This window comes from Gadus chalcogrammus, chromosome 22 (assembly GCF_026213295.1).
Source record: "Gadus chalcogrammus isolate NIFS_2021 chromosome 22, NIFS_Gcha_1.0, whole genome shotgun sequence".
Classification (NCBI taxonomy): domain Eukaryota; kingdom Metazoa; phylum Chordata; class Actinopteri; order Gadiformes; family Gadidae; genus Gadus; species Gadus chalcogrammus.
In genome coordinates this window covers 7,218,403-7,234,338 of record NC_079433.1, presented here as the reverse complement: position 1 = coordinate 7,234,338, position 15,936 = coordinate 7,218,403, and the positions used below count along the sequence as shown (strand labels likewise).

At 44.7% G+C, this 15,936-nt stretch overlaps 1 protein-coding gene across 11 annotated transcripts in view; it reads left to right on the top strand.

The window, feature by feature from the left end:
• The window catches only part of ptk2aa (protein tyrosine kinase 2aa), a 58,584-nt gene that overhangs the window by 27,827 nt on the left and 14,821 nt on the right, over positions 1–15,936 (top strand). For 3 of the 11 annotated variants that reach the window (XM_056582309.1, XM_056582303.1, XM_056582302.1), the window contains 9 exons: positions 3,556–3,696; positions 3,953–4,030; positions 4,814–4,921; positions 5,678–5,795; positions 6,076–6,106; positions 7,587–7,651; positions 8,494–8,580; positions 14,139–14,195; positions 15,177–15,197. In XM_056582309.1, coding sequence (XP_056438284.1) covers positions 3,556–3,696; positions 3,953–4,030; positions 4,814–4,921; positions 5,678–5,795; positions 6,076–6,106; positions 7,587–7,651; positions 8,494–8,580; positions 14,139–14,195; positions 15,177–15,197 — 706 coding nt within the window. Of the gene's footprint in view, positions 1–3,555; positions 3,697–3,952; positions 4,031–4,813; positions 4,922–5,677; positions 5,796–6,075; positions 6,107–7,094; positions 7,261–7,586; positions 7,652–8,493; positions 8,581–11,791; positions 11,810–12,384; positions 13,221–14,138; positions 14,196–15,176; positions 15,198–15,936 lie in introns of those variants that run through there. The other 8 variants (XM_056582305.1, XM_056582304.1, XM_056582306.1 and 5 more) reach the window with 8 other exon arrangements.

Here is a 15,936-nt window from a genome sequence, read left to right as displayed (position 1 = left end):
AGCTGCTTGTTCAGACTGCGGTCCCATTGGAGCAGCCCAGGTGACATCATGTGGGAGCACCCAGGAGCACATGGGTCTTTGTTATCTCAAGAACGCCGTGGTCCCCTCTGATCGCCGTAGTGATCTGTCTGCCTGCAGTTCAGTCGTCACGGCGATCAAGGGGCAAGATAGTGACTCGCTGGCCCCCTCCAGGATGGGTGGAAACCACATGCTGGCTTTATCTGTGTGTGTGTGTGTGTCTGTGTGTGTCTGTGTGTGTAATTTTAGGGGATTACATCAACGATCCCATCAAGAGTAAACACATCACGAATGTGAGGAGCCCTCATCCAAGCCGTATTTTGCGCTCTATGTGCACGCAACATATACGTATGTATGATTGAAAGTTGTAAAGGATTTAGTATTTACCGAGGGCGCCGAGCAAATTGAGCACGCTTGATTTGTTTCATCAGATACAAAAACATTGGGGCCGAGGACGGTCACATATTGAGCTCAAAAAACATTTCAACACTGCTGACCACAATAACGGCCGTGATTCTAGAACGTTCGGCACCCGGCGGGGCCATTCGGGGACTCCCTGGGGCGTCCATGATGTCTCTAATGGCTCCCATCCCACCCCGTGGAACAACGGGCCCTTGAGGGGGGCGGGGGGGGCTCTTCAGCAGGGACCTATTCTTCTTCTTCTATGGTTCAATGAAAGGAGGGCCCATCAGTGAAGTGTGAGGGACACACACAGTCAGACACACACACACCGGACCCAGGCGGACCACCTGTGTCCAGTGTTTTACCCCAGGCTGATGTCTGAGCTCAGGGGGCGGGGGTTCTTGGGTGGACTGGGTCCGTTAAGGAGGTTTGGACGGCCTGAGGAGATGTCGTTAGGATGGACAGCGTAGTCTGGCGGCCACAGACGGGCCAAACAATGGCTGAAAGCAAAAGCATTGGTTATTAGTTGGAAAATATACCTTTTCATATTTGTTTGTTATATCTGTCCACGCACACATTAAAGACATTCACATGCATGAAGTATAACATGAGATGAAAGATCTACACACGCGCGCACGCACACACAAACACACGCACACGCACACACTGATCTAACTTAAAGGTGCAATGTTTTTAATTTAGCGGCATTTAGTGGTGAGATTGCAGATTGCAACCAAATGAACAACCAACCAGCTCCCTTCAACCCTCTTTCTAACGACTTAAGAGAGCTACAGTGTCCTGTACTGTCCTGTAAGGTGCCAGTTGCTGCTTCCGAAATTATGTCATCGTCTACTACGGCATTGAGTAGCCAAATGTCAAGTATTGAGTGTCTTTGATAGACTCATGTATTGCATTTGATTATTAAGTCTGTAAAACTACAGATCTAAGCTTACAAGTGAGATAAAAATTTTGATTAAACATTAAAAAGGCGTCCTCTCTAGAAATGATTTTCCCTTCTGGGCTACGGTAGACGCATGGCGTGCGTTGTATATGTGTGGAAGAGGACCAACTCCCTACCATATAAAGGACTCATGATGACGACAACAACACAATTCATATTGTCTTGGGATTATACACTCATTATAGCATACTTATGAGTCTTATATTCTATTTCCGCTGAGTACTACTGTACTCCTAGATGCCACTTGATTCTTCACACTGCGTCTTTAAGGAGTGTGGCCTAAACTTCATAATCACTGGAGAGTAGCCAGCACCCTTAGCTAACCGCTAGCAACAGTCTGTCTTTCCTCAGCCTGGGGACGAGATCACTGGCTGGCAGCCAGGTCCCTGAGCTAACAGTTAGCCCCGGCTAGCTACAGTCTGTCAGCACTCCGCCCCAGGACTAGATCACTGGAGCAAAGCCAGGACCCTGAGCTCACCGTTAGCCACCCCTAGCGACAGTCTGTGCTTTGTATCTAGTGCATCCCTGCTCCGGGCTTTGACCAAATATAGATTCTTGTCCTCCTCGTTTAATCCACGTCATAGGTCACATATAAACAATTTTATGTGTCGCTGTGGTCGGTTAAATAAATATTCTACTCATCTAATTAAATTAATTTATATCCCGGATTGCCAGTAGCATTCAGACATGTCTGTGGCATAAAAATGGGCGTAAAAAAGCCTTTTAGGCCTCTCTCGTAAAGCCCGTTCTGTAATGTCTGTAAATCTTCTCTAATCTCTTATTTTAATCTATATATCTGCTGCTTTTTATAGGTCTATGTCCTATATTTGGCCATTCACCAATTGATGGTTCTCATTGGTACACTGCACACTCTGCCCTACACTTGTTTTATCGCCGGTTATTTCTCTGACCCTGCTTGAAAAATGTAATTCATAGTATTATGAGTGACCTTGAATCTCAGATTATTCGATTCGTCGATAGAAAGGCATGACAGGGTTGTTGATCAATCGTAATGTCAGGCCAGAAAAGAGTTTGGATGGTTTTTGTGCGTCTAGTTACAGTATTTGGGCTAGGTTCGGTTGTGTCTGTTTGGGGACCAACAGTGCTGGTCCGAATCATCATCATCCAACTGTGGTTTGATTTCATTACATCTTCTTTTTCCCTCTGTGTGTGAATGAGGAAATTCTTGGAAGTATGATGGATTAGAAAGGATTACACTCTCTTCCCCCTCTCTCGTAACTCGTCCTTCCTTAAATATAATATGCAAGTTGTTACATGAGCCCAGGTATCACAGTGTTAGTTACAGTTGGACACAAATGCCTCTTCCTAATACTAACTCAAATGTACATCATTTCCAATGAATCCTCCACTAAGTAGGCTCAACAGTGGTGTAGCTGCTCTGCAATATTGTGCCAGTTGACTCTTTATCGATAGCACCCAGCTCTGCGTTGAGTGTTTAAGTGACTAACAGACAATAGTATTGATCCCTCCGTATTGAGCTAATCCGGCAGCTCTGCTTAAATCACGTGTTCCGATCGATTTGATTGGAGCCCCAGTGTGTGTCAGCACCGTCAATATCATCCTTCTCCCTGTGGCTGTCACGGCCATGGCTCTCGCCTGTCTCCGTTCCTCTCCTCTCCCTCTCCGTCTCCCTTTTCTGTCATTTATGCAGCTAAACATACCCTAATCCCATCCTCTCTGAATGCCATATTTGTTCATCTGTGTTTGTTTATGATTTATTATAATAATAATGCATTGAATTTATATAGCGCTTTTTCCTAGACACTCAAAGACGTTTTACATTGAAGGGGGGGACCTCACTCGCCACCACCAGTGTGTAGCACCCACTAGGGTGCTACACACTGTAGCACCCACACTGAGTAGATCGATGTTGAATATATCTGGTCAACGGTGTGTCATTGGTTTGTGTGCAGTGGCATTTATCAACCTAGTTAGTGCTGGGACTAGCACTGGTTGGACGGGAGAATTTCTTTGAGAGGCTGGTTAGTTGTTTAGTGACAAGCGTGTTTAACCTCCTGTGTTCGATGCCCAATGTCTCCGACCTGCATGTAGCCCCATTGAGCAAGATACCCAAACTCCTAACTGCTCCTTCATAACATGGGTCTGCTATAAGGCTCAGGACGACCGTTGACTCTCTTGTCTCTTCTTCGTAGGCCAAGACCCTTCGTAAGTTGATCCAGCAGACGTTCAAGCAGGTGGCCAACCTCAACGACGAGCAGAGCATCATGAAGTTCCTGGAGATCCTGTCTCCCGTCTACCGCTATGACAAGGAGTGCTTCAAATGCGCCCTGGGGGTAGGTCTCGTCGGGTCACCTCCTTATCTTCTCATTCATGCATAGGCTTCCCTGCTGCTTCGCCAAATCGATTTTAATGTGTGGTGTAATGGTGACCCCTACTGGCGAGATCTGGTACAGCACACATACAAATAAATCAACGTTACATGAGCTGTTCTCGGAGGCGGGCCTCCGACGACGCTAATGGGTTTGGCTGCAGAACCTGAGAGTGCATTTGTCTGGTGGGTATTGAATGGCGTCTCTCTCCCGGTTCCAGCTCAGCTGGGTGATCCAGGTGGAGCTCGCCATCGGGCCGGAGGAGGGCATCAGCTACCTCACCGACAAGGGCTCTACGGTCAGCTCCGACACACGCGCACTCACAAACACTTAATAACACACACGCACACAATAACAAACACACACACAAAATAACACGCACACACACACACACAAAGACACACAAACACGCGCACCCACACACACATAATAACACACACGCACACAATAACAAACACACAGACAAAATAACACGCACACACACACAAAAAGACACACACACACGCGCACCTACACACACATAATAACACACACGCACACAATAACAAACACACACACAAAATAACACACACACTCAGACAAAAAGACGCGCACACACAAATAATGACACACACACACAAAAGCACACACACACACCCCCAGGCACACGCACTCGCACACGCATGAACCCACATGGCCGCGAACGCTTGCACGCACATACACAAAATATCACACAGAAAAATAACACACACACACAAACGCAGGGCTCTGCACTGACATTTTGAGGGGTATTTCCTCAAGCAATTTCGGAGTACCCGCCACCCCACCAGTCACAGAGAAAGAATTATCCATTTGATCGGATATATTTAGAATGGTAATTATATAAACAGAACACACACACACACACACACACACACACACACACACACACACACACACACACACACACACACACACACACACACACACACACACACACACACACACACACAATGTACTCTCAGCAAATCATCTTTAGATAGTATACTCAAACACATTGTAAAGATGCATACTGTACCGTTGCCATCCGGTCTGATTGGCCTTGTGTTATTGTTCTTCGTAGCCGACCCATCTGGCGAACTTCACTCAGGTCCAGTCCATCCAGTACTCTGCAATGGAGGAGAAGGACCGCAAGGGCATGTTGCAGGTCAACGTGGCAGGAGCTGCTGAGGTAACGCGCGCGAACACACACACACAAACACACACACTATCTAGATTATTATCTAGAATCATCTAGCTTATCACTCACATTTCACACCTGTGTGGCTCAAATTGGAAGGTTAAATTATTTGAACGAGTGCACTCTCGGGTTTGCTCTGTAACTGCCCTCAATGCGTTTCAGAGGTTTGTAACATTTGATCTGGTGTGACTGGAGTAGAGAGAGTAAGGGGTGGGCATAGGGATACAATTTGGCCCAACTTCGGTCAAATTCTAACATTGTCCCTACTTTGAGAATCCTAGCGGCCAACATTTTCCCTACATAGAGTCTTAGGGGCCAACATTGTCCCTACTTGAGATCCTAGGGGGGCAACATTGTCCCTACATAGAGAGACTTAGCAAAGGAAGGTCCATTCACTGTTGTTCTAGTGGAGCTTTTCACTACTGATGGGCCCTTCACAGCGATGAAGTTGCTACATACTGCCAAGGCTGTGGTTGTAGGGTCCTTTGGTACAACGTGTGTGTGTGTGTGTGTGTGTGTGTGTGTGTGTGTGTGTGTGTGTGTGTGTGTGTGTGTGTGTGTGTGTGTGTGTGTGTGTGTGTGTGTGTGTGTGTGTGTGTGTGCAAGTGAGAGGGAGAGCGAGCGTATGTTTAGTTACAATGGATCATTGTAACATTGCTGACCCTCTGATCTCACTCACTATTGTGTGTGTGTGTGTGTGTGTGTGTGTGTGTGTGTGTGTGTGTGTGTGTGTGTGCGTTTGTACAGCCTCTCACAGTGACGACGGCATCGCTGACGATGGCAGAAAACATGGCGGACTTGATCGATGGCTACTGTCGGCTTGTCTCCATGGAAACCCATTCCTTCATCGTTAGGGTCCAGAAAGGTGAACAGCAGTGAACATCATGTGTTTATTATGTACAAATATATATACTGAATATACATACCGCTAAAAACATATTTCAAACAATTATTTATTTTCGAATAGAAATTCATGAATTATAGGTTGTTTTGGAATTTAATTATATAAATATATTGTAGTTTAAAAAAAAAAAATGCTATTAAAGTAGTTTCTTTGTATCTGTATATATTAATATTGCATTACTGTATAGTGGTTTTCAATTGTTCTGTGTGACTCTGAATCCTGATCTTTCTTTGTCCACTAGAGGGCGAGAGAGCACTACCTTCCATCCCAAAGTAAGTACCTTCTTGTGGCGGGTATTAAAGTGCTGTAAATAGCAAGACTTCTATCGGGGAAAGTGTGTGAGTGTGAAGATGATAATGTCGTGTGATGATGTCGCCAAGCTTGAGGGAAATTGGTTTCGATTGCGTTTCTAATCTGCAACTCATCGATCAAAGCCTCACTTCCTTTACTCTTTAATGGATGCTGTGCGGTTGCATTGCATCGTTTGATTAATTACAGTCATTGTGCAACAGCAGCAGACGTCTAAACCACAAACGTGTTTCCTGTGTGGATCTCTTATTGAAGATAAGAAACTGTTTAAACAAAACTGTGGAACTGTTTGGAGGCCAGCGAAAACCCGCTCATCCCTTTGAATCCTAAGACTGGGTCAAACATTGCACTTTTAATTTGAAATAGATTTGTGGACAGTGCTTGGTTGTTTCCAAGAGGGGGCAATAAAGATGCTTTTAGAAATGAGTTATACGAGGAAAAAGTAAACTAAAGCAACACAGGCTGTTCAAGTATCACATATTTCGTTGGATGGCCGTCATTCCCGTCTAGAGTAAATTATTTTGATTCATATCTGTGCATAACTTGACGTGGAAATAAAAACAGTGTCTCCTGTGCACTTTCCCTCTTTATCACCCTCTCAGTTTTGCCCCACTCTCTCTGGTCAAATAAGGAGATAAGTTCAGGAGCCGATTTTTTCCATTCAAGTCTTTTTTTTATACACTTGAAGCAGTCTCCTCCCGTTTTTGTGACTCCCACTCTCCTCCCACTCTCCCGTCAATCTTCCTTCCTTAAACACACTTCTCTTCATCTCTCTCTCTCTCTCTCTCTCTCTCTCTCTCTCTCTCTCTCTCTCTCTCTCTCTCTCTCTCTCTCTCTCTCTCTCTCTCTCTCTCTCTCTCTCTCTCTCTCTCTCTCTCTCTCTCTCTCTCCCCCCCCCCCCCTCCCTCCCTCCCTGGTAGAGCAGAGAGCGGTGATGGAAAGATAGTAGTTCAGTAAACTGGGCTAGCTGTTAGCAGAGGAACTGCACAGTCAAGGAGCTAGTGCTGCGGGCTACATGTGTGTTAGCGTGTTGATGTGTCTGTGTTGGAGAACCCCTGGATCTTACATATCAGAGTTTATTTTTTATTGATGGCATCACGTTTTGAAATGCTATCAGGTATGTTGTTTAATAGTGTTGCTATTGTCTATGGTTTTTGCTCAAGTTTGGTTATTGTACGAGTAGTGACTCGTGGGTGTCTGTTGCATCTAATATTTTCTCTCCTCTCTCCCTCTCCTCCTTTCTGGTCCCGTATTCCTACTTCCTTTCCACTCTTCCTCCCATTCCTTGTCTTCCCCTTGTCTTTATCTCCTCTTCCATCTCCTCCTCCTCTATTTTATTCTCTCCTTTCCCATTTTCCTCTCTCTCTCTCTCTCCCTCTCTCCCTCTCTCCCTCTCCCCCTCTTACAATCTCTCTTTCTCTTTCCCCCCCCCCCCCTCCCCAGGCTGTCCAACAGTGAGAAGAAACTCGAGGCGGTGAAAAGTGGAGTGAGAACCATCTCAGTCTCCGGTAGGAAAACAACACACACACATCGGCACACATACACATGCGCACACTCTCACAGATATTCAGTGACTCTCACACACACACACACACACACACACACACACACACACACACACACACACACTCTCACAGATATGCAGTACACACACACCAACACAGCTGGATCCTATGTCAACAACTGGAGTGAGACCCCTCCATTGTTTGCTTCTATATAGGAGTTTAATACTGGCTGAAGCCAGAGCATTCTTGACGAGATTAAAAGTTAATTGAACACACTCACACCCCAACACACACTCTTATCTGTGCCAGTCTTTTCCGTTTGTGTCACTCTTACTTCCTGTCTCAATCTTTCCTCTTCCTGTCTTTTTTTTCTCTTGTTGACTGCAGCATTTCTGCCCTTCATGTCTTTTTTTTTATTAGTTATTCACTGCTTCTGCTCACAGTGGGATATTTCTGTGTGATTCTCTCTCTCTCTCTCTCTCTCTCTCTCTCTCTCTCTCTCTCTCTCTCTCTCTCTCTCTCTCTCTCTCTCTCTCTCTCTCTCTCTCTCTCTCTCTCTCTCTCTCTCTCTCTCTCTCTCTCGTTTTCTGTGTGTGTATCTCGCTTTCTCTCCCTCTGTCTCTGTCAGTCGCTCTCTTTGTCTGTCATTCTATCTATTGCTCTGTCTCTCTCTGTGTGTTATTGTTTGAAATATGTTCCATGTTGCTCTCTCCTGTTCTCCAATACCTCCCCCTTTTCTCCTCCACCTCTTGATCTCCCTCCGTCCCTCCAACATTGACTTTGCCTTCCTCACCTTCTGTCGTGAACCATCTCTCCTCTTGGCCCTCCTGTCTGATTGGCTGAAGACTTGGGGACCTCAGCTCCCTCTAAGCCAACCAAAGCGCGGCGTTTCCACCTTCCGTTTGTCTTCTGTTCCGATTCGCCACCCAAGGGTATCCTCGGCTCTGATTGGCTGGTCAACAGAGGAGTTCATCCAAAAAATGGAGGAGTCAAAACGTAGAAGGTCCACATTTTGAGTAACATGTGACTTTTAGATTTTGTGACTGATTGAAAAAAAGGTTGTTCGTAATTTTTTATAAAAACTGAAATTTCTATTAGGTTGAATTGATACAGAAGAACCAATTATTTTTTTTAGGTGCCCATCTATCAAACCAAATGTTTGGATTTATTAGTTGTATCAATACACCCTCTTTCAAGAACCCCTGTAACCCATTTACATTTAAAATGTTAATTTTAATAATCCTAATTTTGAGGATGAGCTCCACTGTTAATTGTTTGATTACTTGCTGTCTGCATGACTGATTCTTATCGTGACTTGCATAAACAGATTATTAAACGCTCTTCTTAAACGCGTATAGAATATAAACGCTCCATAAGAACCCATATAAAATATAAATGCTCCACATAAAAACAAATCGAATATATTCTCTCTAGACTAATGGTGACCGCAACTCTTGTTGTTGTCGTGGGATTTAACCAAAAAGTGTCTCAATATGGCTGGGTAAGTCTGTGATTATAATCATAGTCACTTTTTACCAACAAAAGGAAGTGCCACAGATCGTCAATCCAGCCCAAAGATACACCCACAAAAAAAATACACATTTCTTGAGAAACTTGAAAGAAATAACCGTTTCTACTTTGTAAACATCTGGATTCCAGCACAATCAGTCACAGAGCAGATTGACTCATATTCGCAGGGAAACAATATATGTACTAGAGCTGTCAAGCGATTAAAATATTTAATCGTGATTAATCGCAATAATGTCATAGTTAACTCACGATTAATCGAGATTAATCGCAAATTCTTTTTATATGCTAAATATCCCTGGATTTTTTTGTCCCATAATTCTTCTAATTTTAATTCTATTATCAACATGGTGAAGTGCATCGGCTTGCCTTGTGCAAATAATTTTTTATTGATAACAACATTGCCATATACTGATCAAAACAGGACGATACAAAAAAAGAGCCTATAGTGCAATTAAACGACTGCTTTGAACAAATGTCATTTGAACATAGCAGTCAGGCTACTGCTTCTTTGTTTTTTATTTTTTTTTTAATAAAATAATTGCGTTAATCGCGCGATAATTTTTTTAACGCCGTTAAAATTGGTTTGCGTTAACGCCGTTAATAACGCGTTTAACTGACAGCTCTAATATATACACATAGTACATATTTGATCAAACGTGTTATCAGCCACCATGGCTGGCCGTCTAATGTACTCTATAATTCAGTGTTGGTCGCCTCATTCACATCAGTAGATGTAGGTAAAGCCCACTGCTGTGTGTGTGAGACTGAGTACTGGCCACCGATGCTGCGGTGAGCCAGCTGTGGGTAAACAATCACCACTCCTGCTGTTCCTGACTCAAGCAGACCCCCAGCTGAGCTCTGAAATAAAAGAGGGCAGTTGGTGATCGAGCAGACAGACACACACACACACACACACACACACACACACACACACACACACACACACACACACACACACACACACACACACACACACACACACACACACACACACAGTAATACAAACACACATCGGTACACACAAAAACTCGCACGTATAGACACACACATTAATACAAACACACCGGTACACACAAACACTCGCACGTATAGACACACACATTAATACAAACACACACCGGTACAAACACACTCACACGCATAGACACACACGAATACATAGGTACCCACACGCGTATATAGACACACGCATGCGCACGCACACACACAAATGCACACATGCAAACACACACCGATGCACACATATTCTGTATAAACACACACACACCCCATCCCGGGAGATATGCCAGCTGTTTGTGGCATCTACTGGATCCTGTCAGCGCTTCAGTCATGGGATAGATCAGGACGCCAGGTGGCTTGCATTGGGGAAACTAAGGCAGAGACAACATATATAAATCAATACTGACTCAATTCAGCTACAGCGACAACACATGCTCTATAATGGGGGATAGTTCGCCAGCTAAACATCCTGTGTGTTCACTGGGAAAGGTTTTGGCACGTATCGTTTCACTCTTGCCTCACCCAGCCAGATCCCAGGAGCGATTTGTCTGTTCAGTGTCTATTTATTACATTACAGAACACGTGAAGCGTATTATTATTACAAATTCCCATCTGGGATCAATCTTAACTTATTACCCTGTGCTGCTCCCCACTTCCAAATACCACACAATAGCCCTACTCTATGCCTAATCCAACGGTTAGACGCTGTGGACTTTATTATTTTTAACCGGAGGCTAACGTAAACCCTGGCAAAGGAACGGTTTCCCACTCTGGCTGATGTTCCACATTGAGAAACAAATGTTCTGGATTAGCAGTATTGGCAGGTATCTGTAATGGGGGAACACAGAGGAACACAGAAGAGCATCAGTCAGTCGCCCAGGGGTTGATTCAACGTCTCTCTCTTTCTCGAAGCCTTAAACCTGAACACCAGGCTGTTGGCCGGCCTTGTGTTCCTGCTACCGCTGCTACAGCTGCTCGCCCCAGCTGTGGAGGTAGCATCAACAGCTAGCATGCTAACTTCAGCTGCCTACGCCGCATGCTATGCTATGCTACGTCCACCTTAACATCCATCGCAGTGCTTTTTTTAAGGCGATATTTACAGCTTACCAAGCGGCACGTTCAGGAGGTGCACTAAGAACCCCCGTCCCAGGCTTACACCTTCACAGGCTTAAGCAACCAGGGGGGGTCACTGGTCAGCCCTGCACTATCAACCACGTCTTTATCCTGGAGTTTGAACTAACCGGCTTGCTTATGCACTTTGATCCCACAGCAAAAACTGCTGGATGCATCTTCATCGTTTTTTAATTTCCTCTTGGCTGAACATGAGCTAACAGTTATCATCTTCTGCCTTCTCTCTCTCTTCTTCTCCTCCTCTTCCCCTCTCCTTCCTACGTGTTTCCCTCTCATCCTCCCCCTCTTTCTCGCTCTCTCTATTCTCTCCGCCTCTCTCTTCCTCTATCCATCCCTCTCTCCCTCTCTCTCTCTCGCTCTATTGGTTGGCCTCCTCTCCCACATCCCTCTCTCTCTGTTCCTCTCTCTCTCTCTCCTCCACCTCCCCCTCTCTTCCTCTCTGTTGTTTTTGTGCTTCCTGCATGCTTCTCCCGGACCCTGCAGAGGATCTGAGTGGGGACGGTAAAGTTTTGTTCTTCATTATTAACATTGATAACATGAATAACCTCCCATGTTGTTCCCCCGTTCTACTAACCAGAGTGTGTGTTAGACAGAGAATACATGTGGATGTGTAGGTGTTGGAGCGTGTGTGTGTGGGAGTGTGTGTGTGTGTGTGTGTGGTGTGCACGTGGGAGGTTAAAGCTATAAAGAACATTGGCAGCAGGTGTAAAATGCAGCTGTGGGAGTTTTTTATATTGGGTGATATTTCATACTAGATTAGTACTTAGAGTATTTTATAGTGTGCATGTTGGAGTGATGATTTTTAATGTGTGTACCCGTGGAAGGGTGTATTGCGGCATGTCAATGTCAAACGTTGTCAAGGTTGAACTCCGAGCCGAGTTTTAGTTGGCCGCTGAATGGAGGGGTGTTTCTCTTTAAGGGCAGGACTCCAAATCCATCTCCTGCTCGCTCTCCTGCTCGTCTCTCGCTCTGCCTCTCTCACTTTCTTTCTTTCTCTTCACTAAGAAGCTTGGCAACACACACACACACACACACACACACACACACACACACACACACACACACACACACACACACACACACACACACACACACACACACACACACACACACACACACACACACACACACACACACAAACACACACATGGAACACAAACACACATGGAACACACACACACACACAGCTCTACTCAGATACAGACACATAGGGGAGTAGGGAGAGGTCTGTTGTAGTTAAGAGCGGCTGCATTCTTTGCTATTATGGGATGGCTTGGAACACACGCACACTCATCCACATGGACACACGCACACGATTTTGACTATTCTGACTCAAACTCAAAGTCGGTACTTAAGGACAAATCCAAACCACATGCAACTAAAACGGGAGCAATCTCATCGCTAGAACCATCCCACTAAGTCCCATTACTTGAGTTTAGGTTCCAGCAGGGCACTGTATCAAAATACTACTCAATGTGGGACTACATATACCACAGCTTGAAAATGAGTTTTGTATCTTCCAGTATATTACACATAAACTGCAACCAGTCATACACTTACTGATATAATTAAAAAAGTATTATTTATTTGTTGAGGATGTTAACAGATGCAGGAACAGTAGTGACTTTGTTTTTCTGAGTACATAGCTTAAGGCTGGAGTTTCTATTCACAGCATCTTTAAATTCCCTAATGGCACCACCTCCAGCCCCTCATTACACACAAGGCTGATTCACAAACAGCGCTCTCTTGAACGCACCATTTACTGACTGTTAAACACCGGCCTGGGCTAGTCTCCTTAACATAAGTTGGCGTACTGTAACCGGCCGACTCTTTAGCCCTGCTGGAGTGGACAAGGCTTTCATAAATCACCAGGGAAAAGGCGAGAGCAAAATGGAGGAGCGCAGATGTTGGAGTGAGTTTCAGACAGCTGAGCCAGTACCCTGCTTTCACTTCAACAATAATGCCATCTGCTTAGGGTTGGTGCTATCCTCTCTCTATCTTTCCTACTCTCTTTATCGCCACTGCCTCTTTTTATATTTTATATTCTCTCAGCTTCCTCTCATTGTCTGGACTGGCTTTCTCCTTCTTTTCTTAAGTCTCTTTGCTTTCACTGCTGCTTTGTGTCTTTCTTTTTCCGCTTTCTTTTCTCTTTCTTTCATCTTTGCTTTCTTTCCTTCTTTCCTTCTTTTTTTACTTTCTTTCCTTCTTTGCTCCTTTCCTTCTTTCTATCTTTCTTTCATCCGTCTCCGCCGTCTTCTCCTGTCATCAGCCTGCCTGTTGTCCAGCTGTTCCAAACTTCAGCCTGAAATACACAACACATGCTTAGCTGACTTTCTCCATGTGTGTGCGTGTGCATATACACGTGTGTGTGTGTGTGTGTGTGTGTGTGTGTGTGTGTTTGACAGAGCTAGATAGAGACCAAGCAGTAGAAACAAGACTACATGCGTCTTCCTTTGCACAGGAACTGGTCGGGCTTTGGGAGTCTGTGGTGTGGCGTAGCCTTGCGTTTGTGTTTTCTCTGAGCGGCTCGTCGTTCCCAGCGCTAGCTTCACATCACGTGTCTGTGCGTGTGTGTGTGTGTGTGTCCATGTCGTGGTGTGGCCGATCAGACGCCCGGTAAACCAGTCCAACATTGTGTTGTCTTGCGTGTATCTGCCTGGGTCATTGTCGGTGGAATGTGCATGCGTCGGTTTTGTTTTGTGTGTTTCACTTTACTGTAGAGCTGACCTTTGATGTGTGTTGTGCCCGTCGGTGTGCGTCATCCTGGTTCTGTTACGTTTGTGTGGCTGCGTTGTTGCTGACAATGTGTTGATGTGTGTGTGTTTTGCAGAAACTGATGACTACGCTGAGATAGTTGATGAGGAGGACACCTACACCATGCCCTCAAGTAAGTAACCACCTGCTTGGCTCTCTGCACGTCAAACCCAACCCAGGCCAACCTGTTCACATGATTCTCCTTAACCCCTTACTCTACACGGGTGTATGACTAGTCTCCTCTGAAGCGATACACCCGTCTTAAGTTGAAGCAAATGCCCTTGTTTTCCCCGGTTCAGCTGTGCAAACCCCGTGCTTGTTGTGCTGGGTTAGGTCTATCCCTAAAGAGACTGTGGCATGACTCTGGTAGATCCCAGTGAATTATACTGGCACTGGGAACGGCTGGTTTGGTCCCTATCCACAGAGTAATGGCTGCCCGTGGTTTTGGCACTGTGGTACTATTATTTATATAATTTGAGATATTTCAAACACAATATTTTTGCAACTCTATTATGTGGTCAACTTACTGAGCATATTGCCTGTTTTTCTCCCCACGTTGACCTCCCTTTGTCTGAAAGGAGGTATTTTCGTTTGATTTGTCTTTTTTATAATTACAATCTTTTCAATCTCGCACTCAATCTGGCACTCTCTATAGTCCTGTGTCTCTTAGTTTCGCTCCGTTTCTCTCTGTCTCTTCCTCTGTCTCTCTCACTCTCTCCCTCTCTGTCTCTCTCTCTCCCTCTCTCTGTCTCTTTCCCTGTCGTTCCAAGTCTTTCTCGTTCTCGGTCTCTCATTCTATCTTCTGTTAATTATCTTCGTGCAGTTTCGTTTTCCTGACTCTCAAGATTACAAACATTAAGCCGATATTGTTTTCAACATGTATGTTTACATGAGATAGTTAATCTCCAGAGTATGTTTTGCACACATTTGTTTTTCTCAGTAATCAATGTCGTTAGGGAACGTTATCTCTCTGAATGAGAAACATCCTATGTTTTTTTGCAAGTGTCTACATCTCTATATCTATGTGCTTTTCTCTCTGCGATCTCACCCTTACTGCAGCTGTCTTTCTGTCCTGTTTTCTCTGTTTTCTTTTCCTTCCCACAATGCAACACAGTGGGCTATGGCGTAGTCGAAGGTAAATCCCCCCCTTGTCTTCCACCTTTCCATCTTTTACAGTTTTGTCTGTTTTTTGTTCACCGGGCAAATACAATCTAGTGGAGTTCGGCTATGTCAACATGGTATTCATGATTGTTAGGTTTGGCTTTGTTGTATCGTGTGTGTCTGTTGCGTTGACCACAGTACACTGACCACCAATACCACACCATATAGCACAGTGCCCGGTGGAGAAAAAGGTATTCAGAAACTCATGCTTCTCATATCAGGTTTATCCGGTTGGTTTCTGTGGGCTATTAGATTAGACTGTGTTTTTACAAAGACTAGAGCCCAGGTCATTCAGCTCTGGTCTTGGAGCTTAATAGGCCCATATCAAATAAACTCAAATTCCCAGAATTCTCAGCCTCAAATTGCCCTCTGCCTGCGACTCCTGCTGAGAGACCTGAGTTTATTTTCCTTTCTTTGCATCCTCGGGGGTATTACTCATTCATCCTCTCTTATAAGTCCATGTTTTCCCACATCTCTACCTCATTATCTCCCTGGTTATTAGTATTATTAGTCATTTATGTGGATGTTTTCATTATTTTTGTGTTGTTTTTCCATTGTGTGTGTTTGTGATGATGGCGAGTGGTATAAAATGTGTTTATTCATAACTTAAACCCTGCCAACGCTGATGCATCACATGATCGTGTTTCCCATTGAATGCAGTCACAACTCTGTCTGCTGTTAATAATGTTAAGGGGTGATGACATGTTGACCTC